The 16,766-nt window shown below is 45.9% G+C and overlaps 2 protein-coding genes across 2 annotated transcripts; one reads left to right on the top strand and one right to left on the bottom strand.

Moving 5' to 3' along the window:
• Window positions 1–1,245: 1,245 nt before the first annotated feature.
• LOC125481725 (protein-L-isoaspartate(D-aspartate) O-methyltransferase-like) lies at window positions 1,246–10,784 on the top strand. Its single transcript, XM_048593623.1, has 6 exons — window positions 1,246–1,335; window positions 6,077–6,181; window positions 6,627–6,747; window positions 8,089–8,174; window positions 9,521–9,690; window positions 10,505–10,784. Exons 1-6 carry the CDS (start codon window positions 1,333–1,335, stop codon window positions 10,515–10,517), a joined length of 498 nt encoding a protein of 165 aa, XP_048449580.1. The 5' UTR covers window positions 1,246–1,332; the 3' UTR covers window positions 10,518–10,784.
• Window positions 10,785–11,579: 795 nt separating this feature from the next.
• Window positions 11,580–16,271, bottom strand: LOC125481724. The gene is made up of 5 exons (XM_048593622.1): window positions 16,160–16,271; window positions 15,366–15,452; window positions 14,203–14,324; window positions 13,882–14,016; window positions 11,580–13,372 (listed from the first exon to the last, which is right to left on the bottom strand). Exons 1-5 carry the CDS (start codon window positions 16,210–16,212, stop codon window positions 13,146–13,148), a joined length of 624 nt encoding a protein of 207 aa, XP_048449579.1. The 5' UTR covers window positions 16,213–16,271; the 3' UTR covers window positions 11,580–13,145.
• Between the last annotated feature and the right edge of the window lie 495 nt (window positions 16,272–16,766).

Genomic DNA, 16,766 nt, shown 5'->3' with positions numbered 1-16,766 from the left:
TCCTATCCCTCAGCATGTGTGTATATTTACAGTCAGACTGCTGCACCTGTTCCTAGGAGTTTATTAACAGTCAGCCTGTAGTTCCTGTACCTCAGGTTGACCATAAGACGTAGTAGGCCATTCAGCCCATCAGTTCTGCTCTGCCATTCATGACTGATATGATAAAAACCGAAAGAACTGCGGATGCTGTAAATCAGGAACAAAAACAAGGTTGCTGGAAAAGCCCATCAGGTCTGGCAGCATCTGTGAAGGAAAAAACGGAGTTAACGTTTCGGGTCCGGTGACCCTTCCCCGGAACTCCACTTTCCTGCCCATTCCCTATAACGCTTGATTCCCTTACTGATTAAAAATCTGTCTACTTTAGTCATGAATATACTTAACAACTCATCCTCAACAGCCATAAGCAGGAAAGATTTCCACTGATACACTTCCCCAGTGGTTAGCACTGCTGCCTCACGTTATCAGGGACCCGGGTTCAATTCCACCTGGGGCGACTTTCTGTGTGGAGTTTGCACATGCTCCCCATGTCTGCCTCCCACAGTCCAAGGATGTGCAGGTTAGGTGGATTGGCTATGCTAAATTTGCCCGTACTGTGTAGGGTGGGAAATGTAGGGATAGGGTAAGGCATGGGTCTGGGTTCAGGTGAGGGTTGGTGTGGAGTCAATGGGCTGAATGGCCTCCTTCCACAGTGTAGGGATTCTATGAAATGGGCATCCCCTTACTCTGAGATTATACCCTCTGATCCTGGACTCTCCCACAAGGGGAAGCAATCTTTCCACATCTACCCTGTCAAGTTCTCTCAGAATCTTGTTTCAATAATGTTTCAATAAGGTCACTCCTCAATTTTCTAAACTCCAATTAGTACTGGTCCAATCTACTCAACCTTTTCTCATAGAAAATCTCTCTACATCCAGGATCGACTCAGTGAACTTTCTTTGGATTGCCTCCAATATCAGTCTATCTCTCCTTCGATAAGGAGACCAAACTGTTTATAGTACTCAGCTGTGGTCTAACTAGTACCTTGTATAGTTTTAACAAGACTTCCCTTCTATGCATCATTTTTGTTTGTAAAAAAGGCAAACATTGCATGTGCCTTCCTATTCCCTGCTGAACATGGATGCTAATCTTTTCTGATTAATGAATGAGGATCCCCAAATCCTTTTGTGCTGCAGCCTTTTGCACTCTTTCTCCATTTGTGTGTGCGCGCACGCGTGTGTGTGTGTATATACAGCTAGGCATCTAACAGGCATTTATTCTCATTTATGTAACTCTTGTAACCTTTGCTCTCTTTCCTTTCCTGTAGGTTATCAGGCCACCATTAGCGCACCTCACATGGTAAGTGATGTGCAGTTTGTATTACTGTGTGCTGACTGAGGCTGATTTGCTAACTGTGTTTTTAAAATGATTTGCAAAAGAGAGGTAAAGGTGATGTGAGGAGAAAAGCTTTCTCAAACAGGAAGCACTTAGAGTACAGAATGTTTGGACTGGAAACATGATAGAGACAGGTTCAATTAAGGCAGTCAAAGGCAATGGGTGGTTACTTGGATAGAAATTGTGTGCAGTGGTATGGGGCAAAAGCAAGAGATTGGCATAAAGTGCCAGGCAATGACAACTGCCAACTAGTTATTGCTGTTTGACTGTCAGTGTCATTAGCATAGCTAAATTCTTCGCGATCAACATCATGAGGATTACCATTGACCAGAAACTGAATGGTGGAGCCATATGAATATTGTGGCTACAGAATAGATCATAAATTGGGAATCCTGCATCAAGTAGCTCATTTCTTGACCCACCACAGCCTGTCCACCAACTGCAAGTCAGAAGTGTACGGAATGCTCTTCACTATCGTGGAGGAATGCACCTCGAGCAACACAAGAAACTCAGTACCCTCCAGGACAAAGCAGCTTGCTTGATTGGCACCCATCCACCATCTTCACCCTTCACTGCTTTACCTATGGCATACACTTACAGCAGTGTGTGCAATGTTCAAGATGAACTGCAGCATCTCACACAGCTCTTTTGGCAATGGCACCATCCAAATCCACAACCACTTCTATTTAGAAGGGCAGCAGATACATGGGAATATCACCTCCTACAAGTTTGCTTCCAAGTCTCTTACCATCCTGACTTGGAAATATGTTACCTTTCCTTCAGTGTTACTAGGTTAAAATCCAGCTACTTCTCCAACAGCAGTGTTGGCATAACCACAGCGGTAAAAGAATGTACCACTACTACCTTATAAAGGATGGCCAATAACACCCACATCCCATGGAAGAATAAGGAAAAACACATACTATATGTAGAAAGGAATTTTTTCTACACACGGTCAGTAAGGAGTATGGCCAACGTGAAGAAGACCATCTGAATGAGACAAAGGCCCAACGAGTGAACTAGAAACTTGGTTTGAGTAGGAATTTGGTGCAAATGGGACTAAAGGTGCTTTAACTAGTGTTTACTCCAAGAAGTGAACTCTCTCAAGAGCGAGGTGAGTGGAAGAGGGTAAAAGGTGTATATTGAGAGTCTGACCTGCAATAAGACCAGTGGCACTGTGTGGCATGCATGCAGGGAAAGAAGCAGGTTGGTGTTTGAGACTAGTGAACGTTTCTGGTCTTTCAGCTTAAATATCTGGTCTCCACTTTGCATCTAGGTCTCCAGTTACTGCTGTGTCTTTTCTTAAAAATAGCTGCTGATGAAAAAGATTGATACTGTTTAAGGAAAGATATCATTATGGTAAATTGTAAAGAGCAGGTAATCAGCAATTAATTTGTGAATTAAATCAAATACAACAGGACGGCAGGATAAATGATTATTGCTGCTGGACACCAGTGTGATTCAGAACAAACACGTCTGTAGTCAGTGTTTCCAGCTCGAGGAACTTTGGATCCGAATTGTGAAGCTGAAGTTTGAACTGCAGACATTGTACCACAATGGAAGGGGAAAGTTAGGTGGACACCTCGATTCTGAGGTGGGGTCACGCCAGGTAATTTAAAATTGGTCTGTGAGCAGGGACAGGAGGGTGTGACTGCTGGTGAGGAAGGCATAAGGACACCAGCTTCATCTCCTGAAATTGTCCAACAGTTATGTGGTTCTTGCAAACTGTGCAGACAAAAGTGGGGGCTGCTGGGAGGATGAACAAACTGACCATGGCACCTTGGTGCAGGAGGACATTAAAGTGGGGGAGGAAATAGGAATGTAATTAATGATAGGGAACAGTATAATGAAGGGAATAGATACCCATCTGTTCAGCAGGGAACAAGATTCCCAAAGGATGTGTTGCACCCCTCCCCATGTCAGGATTAAGGACATCTTCCTGAGGCTGGAGAAGAACTTAGAGGGAAGGGAGGGATCCGGTAGTTATCATCCACATGTGTACCAAAGACATTGGTAGGCTTAGAAATGAAACATTTTAAACAGGAGGTAAATTAAAACGCAGAATTTACAGTGTAATAATTTATGGATTCCTATCTGAGCCACAGGCAGACTGGCATAGGGTAAATAAAGCCAAGGAGTTAAATATGTGCCTCAAATGTTAGTATGGGTGCAATGGCTTTCAGTTCATGGGGCACTGGCAGCAGTACTGGAGTAGAATGGAGCTGTTCCGATCAGATGGGCTTCATTTGAATTGTGCTGGGATCAGAGTCCTATTGAGTTGAATAACTAGGGCTGTAGAGAGGGCTTTAATGTAATTAATTAGAGGGGTAGGGTTTGAGAGAAGGGAAATTTGAGCTTACAAATCAAAAGGATCTGGCAGCATTACAGAGCAGCTATTTGGATAACGATAGCCATAACGGGACTGGAAGGGACAGAGTGTAGGCCCCCAAACAGTAGCTGTATGGTGGTGTCAGGAACAAATCAGGAGATACTGAGAGCTGGAGAAAAGGCAGAACATTAATCCTGGTGACTTCAGTCTTCATGTAGTTTGAGATGGTCAGACGGGCAGAGGTAGCCACGAGGAAGAATGTGTGAAGTGTATTCAGGACAGTTTCTTGGAACAATATGTTGTAGATTCAGCTAGGGATCACATTATGTTGAATCTGATGATGAGTATGATATTAGGAGGAATTCTACAAGTTGCAGTGATGGGATTTAAACTCATGTCCTCATAACGTTAACTTGGACCTCTGGAATGCAAGTCCAGTAACATCACCACCTTTCTCCAGACTTCCATCTTGATTCCTGTCCTGCACCATGTCTCACCAACCCTCTGTGATGTGCAGGAGTACTGAATGGTATGTCTGACTGCCTTTCCAGATGGACACTGGTGTCAGGAAGCCAGGGAATTAGTCTGGATGGCCTTTGAATATTTAATGTGTGGTTGTGTTTTCTGAAGGAGAATGATGATGTGTGGGGGGGATTAGCCAACAGTTCAGTTGCCTAAGCCAGGATGTGCCATCAGCGTGTGCAGTCACTGAGCAGTTACAGAACTTGCCTGTTTGCTGCAGGCTGACCTATAATACATAATACAACATCAACCTGTCATTGAGAGTGGCTGTAAAGGTCACGTCCCAAGACATGGACAGTACTCTTTCTATTCTTTTGAATTGAAAGTAAGCTGAATGTGAAGCTCCCTTGAAACTGCCCCAATCAAATACTCCTAGGACAGGGACGGCATGGGATTAGATACAGAGTAAAGATTTCCCTACTCTTTTAAACTGAAAGTAAAGTTCCCTTGACACTGTTGCCATCAAATGCTTTCAAGACAGGGACAACACGGGGTTAAATACAGAGTAAAGTACCCTCCACTCCTTTAAACTGAAAGTAAAGCTGTCTCTACTCTTTTAAAACAGGAAATGAAGTTCCCTTGACATCTCCATCGAATACTCACAGGACATAGACGGCACAGGGTTAGATACAGAGTATTCTCTCTACACTGTCCCTGTCAAACATTTCCACGTCAGGTACAGCAATGGTTTAGATGCAAAATAAAGCTCCCTGTACACTGTCTCCATCAAACTCTCCCAGGATCGGTACAGTACAGGGTTAGATACATAGCAAAACTCACTCTGCACTGCCCCCATCAAAAGCTGAACGGTAGGTATAGCACAGGGTAAGAAAGAGAATAAAGCTCCACTAGTCTTTTAAACAGAAAGCAATGCTTCCTTTTATTTTGATAAACTGAAGGTAAAGTTTGCTGCACTGTCTCCATCAAACACTTGCAGAACAGGAACAGTGCTAGATTGGATACAGAGTAAATCTCACTTTACTTTTTAAACTGAAAGTGAATCTCCTTCAACAATATCCCCATCAAACATTCCCAGGACAGGGACAGCATGAGGTTAGATGCAAAATAAGATGCTGTGTATTCTTCTAAATAAAGAAGTAAAGCTCCTCAACATTTCCATTCAAACACTTTCAGGACCGGGATAGCAGGGGTGTTAGATGTACAGTAAAGCTCTCTCTGCTGTTTTAAACTGAAAGTAAACCTACTCAACCTTTTTACATTGAAAGTAAAGTTCCTTCTACTCTTTTGAACTAAAACTAAACTGAAAGTAAAGTTCCCTTGACACTGTCCCTATCAAACACTCCCAGGACAGGGTTAGATACTGAGTAAAGCTCCCTCTATTCTTTTAAACAGAAAGTAAAGCGGTCTCTACAGTATTCCCATCAAAAACTTCAGGAACAGTTCAGCACGGTATTACATTAAGAGTAAAGCTACCTCTACTCTTTTAAAATGGAAGTGTAGCTCCCCCCATTGTTTAAAGTGAACCTAAAGCTCAACTCTACACTGTCCCCATTAAACACTCCCAGCTTGGGCGTTGGATATAGAGTGAAGCTAGTTCTATGCTGTCCCAACCTGACAAGCTTCCCAATGCTGCATCAGTTGACGCTTTGAACCGTTCTGAGGTCTCTCTCTGTGAGAGATTAGGATGATCAGAATCATAGTCAGTGTTGATGAGGTGATAGGATACTGATGAGGACCCTGAATGGTGTGTTCTGGCTCTGTGCGTGGAGCTACGTCTCACCACCAGCCCACTGTCATTTGTTTTGGAGTTGTATTATTGTACCTTTGTAGCCCGGCTCAGCCAGTCTGCATTAAGCTTGTTGTTGAATTTCTTGAGTTTCTGTTTGTTCCCAGCACGCACATGCACTGGAATGTCTGAACAGCCATCTGTATGAAGGGGCTCGAGCTCTGGATGTGGGTTCTGGAAGTGGCTACCTGACTGCCTGCATGGCCAAAATGGTGAGTGAAAGGTGCAGGGTCAACGGACACACCGGGGAAGTAGCTGGGACCTATTGGAATTGTGGCCTTTCATACTGGGCTGAGAGCCTGCAAACTGTATAGGTTCAGCAGATACCAGCTGACAACCCTGTAAGCCACTCAGCATTTGGGTTTGGAAATATATGGCCATTCCTTCAGTGTTGTTGGGTCAAAGTCTTGGAGCTTGCTCTCGTACAGCACTAAAGGTGTAACGGTGCTGGGACTGCAGTGGTTAAGAAAAGGTGGATCCTGACCAATTGGGGATGGCAGCAAAATGCTGGCCCAGCCACATCCTGTGAGCTGGTCAGCAGCATGTGACATCACATGGGTGCTATTCACACAGGTCGAAGGGATGGTGGGAGGGGGGCATGGGGGACCGTTGGATCTGTGTTTATTACTACACACCCCTCCTGCTCTCCGTTCGCAGGTGGGAGCCACGGGGACAGTGGTCGGAATTGACCACATCCAGGAACTGGTGGAACAATCCGTTCGCAATGTGCAGTCGGATAATGCCACGTTGCTCAGCTCAGGCCGACTCACTCTGATTGGTACATGGGGCAGGGGGTGGTGGGTGTGTGCGCAATGCGTGGGAAACTGGAGGGAAATGGTGAAGAGAGAGAAAATGGCCCATTGAGTCTGTACTGCCAAAAATATACTGCTACCCACACTAGTCCTATTTTCCAGCAGTAAAGGAAAGCTTTACTCTATGTGGATCTCTAAGTCCACAGCCTTGAATGTTATGACAGTCCAAGTGCTCAGCCAAGTACTTTCTAAACATTGTGAGGTTTCCCACCTCAACTACCCTCCCAGGTAGTGAATTCCAGACCCCTACCAGCCTCTGAATGAAAACATTGTTCCCTCTAAACTTCCTACCTTTCAGATTAAAATTCTGCCCCCTTGTCATTGACTCTTCAACTAAGGGAAACAGCTGCTTTCTATTCATCCTATCCGTGCTCCTCATAATCTTATACATCTCTATCAGGTCTCCTTTTAACCTTCCCTGCTCCAATGAAAACAATGCAAGCTTATCCAGCCTCCCTTCATAGCTAAAGCACTCCAGGCTACCTCCTGGTGAATCTCCTCTGCATCCAATCTAGCACAGTCACATCCTTCTTGTAGTGTCGTGACCAGAAATGCACACAGTACTCCAGCCATGGCCTAGCCAAAGTCCTGCACAGATCCAGTATGACCTCCCTGCTCTGATTACAGTCTGTGCCATGGCTGATAAAGATATGCCATCCTCACCCCCTGATTAATCTGCCTTTGTGGACAAGCACCTTAAGATCCCTCTGTTTCTCTGAGCTTACGAGTGTCCTGCCATTCACTGAGTACTGCCTTGTCTTGTTCCGTCTTCCAAAGTGCATCATCTCACAGTAACCAGGGCTAAATTCCATTTGCCACTGACTTACCCAACTGACTATAATCTGTTTATATCCTCCTGTAACCTATGATCTTGTACCTCACTGGCCAACCTTTATCACAGCCGCAAACCTACTTAGCATTCTTGCACTTCCTTATGTACATCATGTATGAATATGACAAGCAATAAGGGATCCAGCACTGATCTCTGTGGTACACTACTGCGGACTGGGCTCCAGTCACATAAACAGCCTTCTACCACCACTCTCTGCCTCCTGTCACCCCAATTTTAGATCTAAAGGAGGGGAAAGGTGGAGTGATTGGAGGGAGGTGGTGTTGGGTGGTCTCACTTGGTGGGTAATGGTGGTACGTGCAGCAGGAGTGTGGAATGGGGAAGGAGTAGGGATGTTCCCCAGCTGAGAGTCGAGGTCCGATCAGAGATGGGGCAGGCGCTGCTGCCGTGAATCCGGTCCGGAGCAAAACCAGGAGCAGGTCCCGACACTCGCTCACTCACAAATCTTCTCTTGCAGCGGGAGATGGTCGCCGCGGTTACCCAGAAGGAGCGCCTTATGATGCCATTCACGTGGGTGCAGCTGCGGCTGTAGTTCCTCAGAGCGTAAGTGAGTCTCTGTTTCTAGAATCTTCTAAATCCTGCTTCAGAGATCCTCACTGTCTGTTAGCAAGGAGAATTTCAACTGCATCAAGCTCAGAGCCCCTTGTTCACAAAGTGTTAATACTCCACAGAGAATTCACTCAAGGCATAAAAGAGAAGTGGAGCTATAACTGTTTGTTACATGACATTCTATGCAATAATTCCTGTGCTGAAAGCATCATAGCATCACTGGTTTTATTGAGAAATCAGCCATTGTTTAGTCAGGGGCACCCGTTGTCTAAGGAAGACAGAATTTTTTTGCATTTAACTTCAATCATTACAGTGCCTTGACAATCAAAATCAAAGCTGACATTGTAGTGTGGTACTGAAGGAGTGCGGCACTGTCAGATGGTCAGTGCTGAGGGAGTGCCACACTGTCGGATGGTCAGTGCTGAGGGAGTGCCGCACTGTCGGATGGTCAGGTCGTGGTGACCTTGATGCCCAACACCCGGTGCACCTTGGTGGTATTGCTATTGAACAGGAGCCTAATCTACTTGAATTCATCCTGAACAATCTACCTGTCTCAGTTGCAGGTTGTGCCTTTTGGCACCAGTGGTCACCACACAGTGTTTGTTCCACCTTCAACTTGCCAACACCTTGCCAGCCTATTGTGTGGCACTGTTTTTGTGACAGACAGGAAAGTTTCCAACCAGATCTCAGCTAAGCTGCTGTGTGCCATCAGCACTAGCAGGAAGCGAATTACTGTTATCTGTAGTCTTATGGTTCGACTCTTGTACAGTGTTCAGCACCATCTGGGACTCCTCAGATGTTAAAACAGCTTGTATTCAGCAAGGACTGGATAATATCCACTCAGGGCTAATGAGTGGCCAATTTGTACCTGACGTGTGCCAGGCAATGATTATCTCCAACAAGAATTGAGTCTAGCTTTGCCAGGTGCAGCTCTAACAACATTCAGAAATCTTGACAGCATCAGGATATAATACTTGACTAATGGGCATCATTTTATTACACTCCTGTTTGGGGAATCTCGGTGCATAAGTTGGTTGCTGCATATCCTACATTGGTGATCCTACAGTGGCACACAATTGGCTGTGGACAGTTTGGAGTACTGAAGACTCTGTATAAATAAGAGACAATATTTCCCGATTCAGAGCAGCATCAGAGACTCTGTACCCGTTCTGACTGTCTTTCAGTCTGTCCGGCTCTGTGACCCTGTTCCTGTTTTGTCTGTCTGGCTCTGTGACCCTGTACTCATTCTGTCTGTCCCTCGGTCTGTCTGGCTCTGTCACCCTGTACTCGTTCTGTCTGTCCCTCAGTGTGACCCTGTACCTGTTTTGTCTGTCCCACAGTTGCTGCATCAGCTGAAGCCTGGCGGTCGTATGGTTGTTCCAGTTGGTGCGAGCGGGGGGAGTCAGTCATTACAGCAGTTTGACAAAAAGTTAGATGGAACCATTATCCGCACCACACTGATGGGAGTGATATACGTGCCCCTGACGGATCGGGACAAGCAGCTAAGAGGGTACGTGTGCATAGTGGGAGGATGGGTTTAGGGAAGTGGGAGGGGCCTATTGTCTCACATCTTATGACCTGTACTGACCCGTATTTTTAACACTCGTCCCAGATCCCACACGGAATTTCCCCTGAGTGCCACTTGCTTGTAAACCTTGCCAGTTCAGACCCTGGTTTGCCTGGAGGTGCACCACGCGCAATCCTCAGCTCTGCCACAGGTGGCACTGCAACAGCCCTGAGCTGGGAACATGGGAACTTCAAACAGGGGGGAAGAGAGGCTCATTAGGGAATATTCATAGAATCCCTACAGCGTGGAAACAGGCCCTTCGGCCCAACAAGTCCACACTGACCCTTAGAGCATTCCACCCAGACCCATCCCCCTAAAACCCACCTAATCGACACATCCCTGAACTCTATGGGCAATTTCCCATGGCCAATCCACCTAACCTGCACATCTTCGGACCGTGGGAGGAAACCGGAGCACCCGGAGGAAACCCACGCAGAGCCGGGGAGAACATGCAAACTCCACACAGACAGTCGTCCGATGGTGGAATAGAACCCAGGTCTCTGGCGCTGTGAGGCAGCAGTGCTAACCACTGAGCCACGGGTGAGCGGGTAATTACTGTATGTGGGACAAGAGGATGTAATTAGTTTTTGGGGTATGAGAGGGTAATTAGTGTGTGTGGGGAGGGCAGTGAGAGGGGTGATTACTGTGTGGGGGATGCCAGAGGGACAATGAGTGTTTGAGGCAATTAAGAGGAGGGTAATAAGTGTGTGTGTGTGTGGAGGACCCTTTTGATGACACTGTGCCTGTCATGTTACAGGAATGACCTGTGAAGGAGTGAGGCAGATTCTCACCAATACCCTGTGGAGGAGCTGATTCTGTGCGGCTGACGAAGATTGTGTTTTGACCTCAGTATCACTCTCACTCGATGGAAATCAGTGCTGTGCCTTAGGTTTGGACTGTGGGGTTATTCTTGGATATCAGTGAACTGGTTTGAATGCTGGTGGTCAGTACTATTGACATGACTGTAGAACGGCCCACAGTGTGTCTCTGCGGTGTAGACGGAATCTACAATAAAACATCTGCTTGGCTCACGACAACCTGAGCACTTCCTGTAACAGAGCAGCTATCTTCCCTTCCTCCTCACCTCTGTGATACTGCCACCCCCCCCCCCCATCCTGGCACCACCCACATCCTCAGTTTCCCTCCCGTGCTGAAAGGATGAACTCCTGGGAGTTGCCAGTCTGCCCGAGGCACCTTGGGGGATGGCATCCAATTGCACATTGTGTCTGAAAGCAGGAACCCACTGACAGCTGTCTGACGTTGGAGCCGGTGTGGGACTGAGTTCAGGTTTCATGGGTAAAGCTCTCCTCAGTGAGCAGGCAGGGTTTTTTTAAAAAATTTGTTCATTGGATCTGCCTGACAGCTGTCTGACATTGGAGCCGGTGTGGGACTGAGTTCAGGTTTCATGGGTAAAGCTCTCCTCAGTGAGCAGGCAGGGTTTTTTAAAAAATTTGTTCATTGGATCTGCCCATCCCAAGTTGCCCTTGAAGGGACTGGTGAGCTGTTTTCTTGGGCTGCAGGTAGATCTATAATATCCCTTAGGGAGGGATTTCCAGGATTTTGACACAGTGACAGTGAAAGAACGGCGATATATTTCCAAGTCAGGATGGTGAGTGGCTTGGAGGGGAACTTGCAGGGGGTGGTGTTCCCGTGTATCTGCTGCCCTTGTCCTTCTAGATGGAAGTGGTCGTGGGTTTGGAAGCTGCTGTTGAAGGAGCCTTGGTGAGGTACACTGTGCCATAGCGCACACTGCTGCAAAGGAGTGTTGGATGTAACTCCATTAAGGACTGAGTGTAGGAGTTAACAGAGGTGAAAACCAGAATACCAGACGGTCCATGCAAATTTCAATTTTATTGTGCTTTTTTAAATTTTAGAATATGAATAATAGCGAGAGAATGACTTTGTCAGATTACAAAGGGAAAGTTTCACTATTTGAAACATAGGCTGAGGCAGCTGAGTTTGGGAGGGCCAGAGGGTGCAGTGTTGTTTCTCTGTAGATTGTCACAGAAATTCCACTGCCTGTTGTCTCCTCTCCTCAAGCCTCATTAAGACCGATGCAGGAGCACCAGGTAGGCTCCTTTCCTTCTGGCACATGCTCCCAGATGTGGTGCATTAGCTGTTTAACCTCACAGTTGCCTCAGCTGGGGAACGAAGCTCCCATCTTTGAGCTCAGGGCTCAGCTAACAAATTCACTTCCCTCATTTCTGTTTGGAAAAGATTTAGCAGTGAAGGTCATGCCAGTGTGACGTTGTAAGATGAACCTAATCCAGAGACAGAACAAGCCCCAGTCACAGGACATGAATTGACAGCAAAATTAACTAATAGCATTGACAAAAACAGCGTAATTAAATTGCCCAACTTTTAACTTACTGATTTGGATCAGATGGATTTGAAGTATCTGTCCAAATTTTTACTTTAGTCTCACTTTCAGTGCTGGAATAAAATGTTTTGGGAAAGATGGCAGCCTTTTGCAGTATTAGATCGTTGACAGATCAGTTACACACACGTCTGCAGACATGCAGGACAGAAGTAATGAAAAGAGTGAGCAGGAATAAAAGTGTAAGTTTTGGAGTGGAAGCCTTACCTAGTGGGGTACCACAAAGATCAGTGTTGAGGCCTGCCTTTTTCTTTTACAGTTGATGACAATGACTTTGATAAGGGGATCGATTACAGTCGATCCAGGCTTGTTGCAGATATAATTATGACGGGAAAGTAAGCAGCGAAGAGAACATAGAGATAACCAAGGGATAGAGACAGGTGATATGATTGGTCAGAGGTGTGGTCAATGAAGTGGGGTGAATGGATCCATTCTGTAAGGAAGGCGTTAAAGTTCATGTGCACAAAACACAAAGTTAACGTGCTGGTCCAGTAAGTAACTGGGATGTTGGCCCTTCGTACAGATCAATCGAAGTAGAAGAGAAAGCAAATCTCACTACAATGGTTTGGAGGTTTGGTGTATGCAGTTGTTAAGGTTCACTAGAATGATTCCTGAACTGCCCTAGCAGGAGAGATTGAGTACCATAGGCCTGTATTTCTGCGAGGTGATTGAAACAGCCAGAATTCTTAAGGTGATTAAATGGCTAGAAGCGGGGTATGTAGAACCAGAAGGTACAGTCTCAGAATAAAGCCTCTGCCACCTCTGACTGAAATAAGGAGGGATTCACTCAGAGGAAAGAGTGATGAGGCATTCAGTGGATAGGACACAAAGGGAACGGAGAGGTGGAATCAAGGAATCAGCTTTGCCCTTAGAGACTGGAGTAGATGAGTCAGCCATTCACTGTGTTCTAGGGTGACATGTTTCTGGGAATAAACACACACAAACACCTGTGAAGCTCAGCTCCATTCACTTTCTGATGAAATATATTACAGTCAGAGGGCGAGGCTGAGGCAGCCTCAAGTTACTTCTTCACAAAAAACTTCTTGAAAACATTCTTCTTCTTGCCGCTATCCATGTCTGTGTCCAGTGTGTAGTGCCATGTTGGCATTATGAAGTTGCTGGTTGGCCCTGTCCTCTCCGGTTCCCAGGTCCTGCGTCGGTTTTCATTCTCCTGCCGATTGCTGGAGAGGTCAGGCTGCCTTCTCTCCACACACAGATCGGGAGTACTGCCCAGGGTCTGTCTGCTACCTGACAGGCACAAAATTTGACACATTAGGAAAACTGGTCTCCTTTATTTACAGCTATAAGTAGCCCCAAGCTCAGTGAACAGTGACCCTCTCGGGAGGTGGTGTTGGGCATGACATTGAGTTCCCTCTTTCTCTGTGTAGTGTTCAGGAAGATACTGACACTGCAGTCAGGTGACAGCACTCCTGGGCCAAAGTGTGCATGCAGGCTCCTTGTAATCTGCTGTACATTTTCCACAGCCTTGGGAATCAGGTACTGATAACTGATTGCAGTTAAAACCTCTCAATGTGATTAATGCTCTGTGGGATACGAGAGATTGCACCAGGACCATCCTTTGCACTCTAGTGGGTCATAGCTCCCGCGCCTGGGTAGTTGGACTCTGATTCAGAGGGAGTTAGTGTGTTCCTGAGGTGCTATCAGCTGGTCAAACCAAGCAGGAAAGGGTTGCGATACGCGGCACAGTGCTGGTGTAACTGCAGTCTGGAGATTCATGGAGCGACGACAGCACTAACCTGCACTCAGGGCGTGACATGTTCGTTCCCCACCCTCTGGATACAGGTGGATGTTATAATAAGTGTGAGGAGGTTTTGGTGGAGGAGCTGACCATGACTGTGTCTCCCCTGTTGACTCACTCTCAGCACCGGAATCTGCAAAACATACAAAGACATGTAACATCAGTGGATGTGGGAGCAGAGTGTGGCGCTATCACTGCATTGTCTGCAGTGTGCAATCCATCTCTCACCATGCTACCCATAGTACAGGAACCATCTCTCACTGCACTGCCACATCAACCCGATAATTGTTCCAAATGCATATTGTAGATGCTGAGGTACCTCTTGTCCTGTTAGTTCCCAGCAGGGGGTCACTGTTTCTCCAGTTATTCCGTTGCCCCTCTGCTGTCTGTGCAGGCAGATTCGATGAGTTGTTTTGTTTCACTCTGAACGATGGTGTTCTCCTAAACATCATTGAAAACACAGGGAGATGATGTCACCTTCTGGGTTCATTTCACAATCTATGTTATCCCCATCAAACACTCCAAGGACAGGGACACCATGGGGCAATTAGATACCAAGCAAAGCTCCTTCTACACGGGCCCCCCAGCAAACACTCTGTTAAACTGAAAATAAACCTTTTCTAGTTTAAAATGAGAAACAAATAGAAAGTAAAATCCCCTTGACACTGTTCCAATCAAACACTCCCAAGACAGGGACAATATGGAGTTAGATACAGAGTAAAGCTTCCTGTACACTGTCTCCATCAAACACTTCCAAGACACCAGGGGAAGAATTAGTTCTGGCCTGGGCCTTAGTTCTCCACTGAAAATCTTAAATGAATATATTAAACAATAATGCAAAGGACAAAAGTCACTGTGGAAGATTTCGTTTGTTTTGCTTTTATTTGAAATATCTCGTCCGAAATAAGACTTTACTTCATGATGAAAAGTAATGGATGACAATTGCTCAGAAACCAGTTCACGTAGAAAAGATTTGCTGAGCACCCGCTGATGATCAGAGGCAGTGATGGGAGTGGTTGGCAACAGGCCTTTTGAATCTGGTCATTGAGATTTATAACAGAAATAGTTGGCACAAATTTTCAGAAATAATGTGGCAACAGGGGTTTAGGATTTACAGACAGGAAGTGTCTGCTGACACGAGCTCATGACCAATATGTAGAAAAATGTTATCACTCATGAGTGAAACTCAGTGACCATAAACAACAATGTCCAAACAGGCTATCAGTTGCACATTCCAAAATGTGAGAGTCTAGTTGGATCTGGGACTATGCTCCTTAACAGGACACCCACTATAATGCAGAGCATTCTTCCAGCTCTGAAGAAGAGTCACCAGACTCGAAGCGTTAACTCTGCTTTCTCTCCACAAATGCTAGCAGACCTGCTGAGTTTCACCAGCAATTTCTGTTTTTGTTGCATTCTCCCAGTCCTCAGTTTCAAGCACTCCCCGTTCTTTGTTCCCTTTCCCTCAGGGGTTCATCATACCTGGGAAGTAAATCCTTGTTGCTTCCAGGTTTCTCCTTCTTTGTAGGGCTTCCGGCCGTGAGCTGGGATTTGGTCATGAATGGGTCCCTTCAGAGAAAGGAACAGTGTTAATGTGAGATCCCAGGGGACCCAGCCAGTCAATAAGACGATCACTTGGTGCAGTGTTTCCTCTTGTCATCAGCAGTTGGGCTTGGACGATTAATGTGAGGTTCAGAATATAGGAGTAGAGAGGAAAGACTAAGAGGATAAAAAGGAACAAACTGTGCTCAAGGACAACAGCTCAGAGAGCAGAAAACCAAGGTGGATCTAGAGCCCAGGGAGGGAGCAGGGAGCGAGAGAGAAAGGAAACCAGGGGAAACAGCAGGGACTGAGTGAGGAAACCAGGGGGAAGGAGCACACTGATTTCACCACATTGATGAATTGTCAGATGTTACTCTCCTGTGTGGTTTTGAACTTGACTTTCTCTACCTTTGAGCCTGAACAATAAGCAAAAACTCCAGAGTATTTAAAGATCATCAGACTGTACCACCAGAATGTGGTGTGGGCTCCAGCCAGGAGGCTAACAGTTGGCCTCAATGATTCTGGGAAGATGTAAACAGCGTGGCTTTTCTGCATGATAGTTAACGTGCTCACATTTACCTGTACATACGTGTGTGTGTGGGTGTGCGTTAGCCATGGGAAATACAAGGTGGGCAATGGGTCTGTGAATGATGCTCTTTGGAGGGTCAATTGTGGACTTTTTGGGCCGAAGGGCCTGTTTCTATGGGATTCTATGAAAAGGGTTATCTATTTACCTGGAGTGTTGTGGCGACTGTGAAGGAGACGTATTGACAGATGTCAAGTTCATTTCATCAGAACCTGGAAAACAGCACAGAAGAGTCAATATTTACCTGCAGAAACCTGAGATTTGTAACATTAAATCATAGAAAACAGAAATTAGGAGGAGTAGGCCATTCAGCCCTTCAAACCTTCTCTGCTGTTCAATCTGATCATGGTTGATCATCCAGCTCAGTCCCCTGTTTCTGCTTTCTCCCCAAACCTTTGATCCCTTTAGCCCTAAGAACTAGATGTAATTTCTTCCTTAAAAACATTCAAGGTTTCGGCCTCAACCACTTTCTGTGGTAGCAAATTGCACAGACTCTGCTTGCTGGGTGAAGACATTTCTCCTCAGCTCAGTCTTAAATGGCCTACCCTGTATTCTTAAACTGCTTCTGAACTCTTTGGTCATTGGGAATAACCTTCCTGCAACTGACTGGTCTCGTCCTGATTTTATAGGTTTCTATGAGATCCAACCTCCCCACCCCAGCTCATTTTTCTAAACTCCAGTGAATATAATCCAAACTGAACCAGTCTTTCTGCACACATTGATTGCTGGGATGACAGGTTCAGTCTGGTAAACCT

The sequence above is a fragment of the Rhincodon typus genome, unplaced genomic scaffold (assembly GCF_021869965.1).
Source record: "Rhincodon typus isolate 14 unplaced genomic scaffold, sRhiTyp1.1 hic_rhity00003318, whole genome shotgun sequence".
Taxonomy (NCBI): domain Eukaryota; kingdom Metazoa; phylum Chordata; class Chondrichthyes; order Orectolobiformes; family Rhincodontidae; genus Rhincodon; species Rhincodon typus.
The sequence above is the reverse complement of the archived record's forward strand: the minus strand, read 5'-3'. Positions and strand labels throughout refer to the sequence as shown.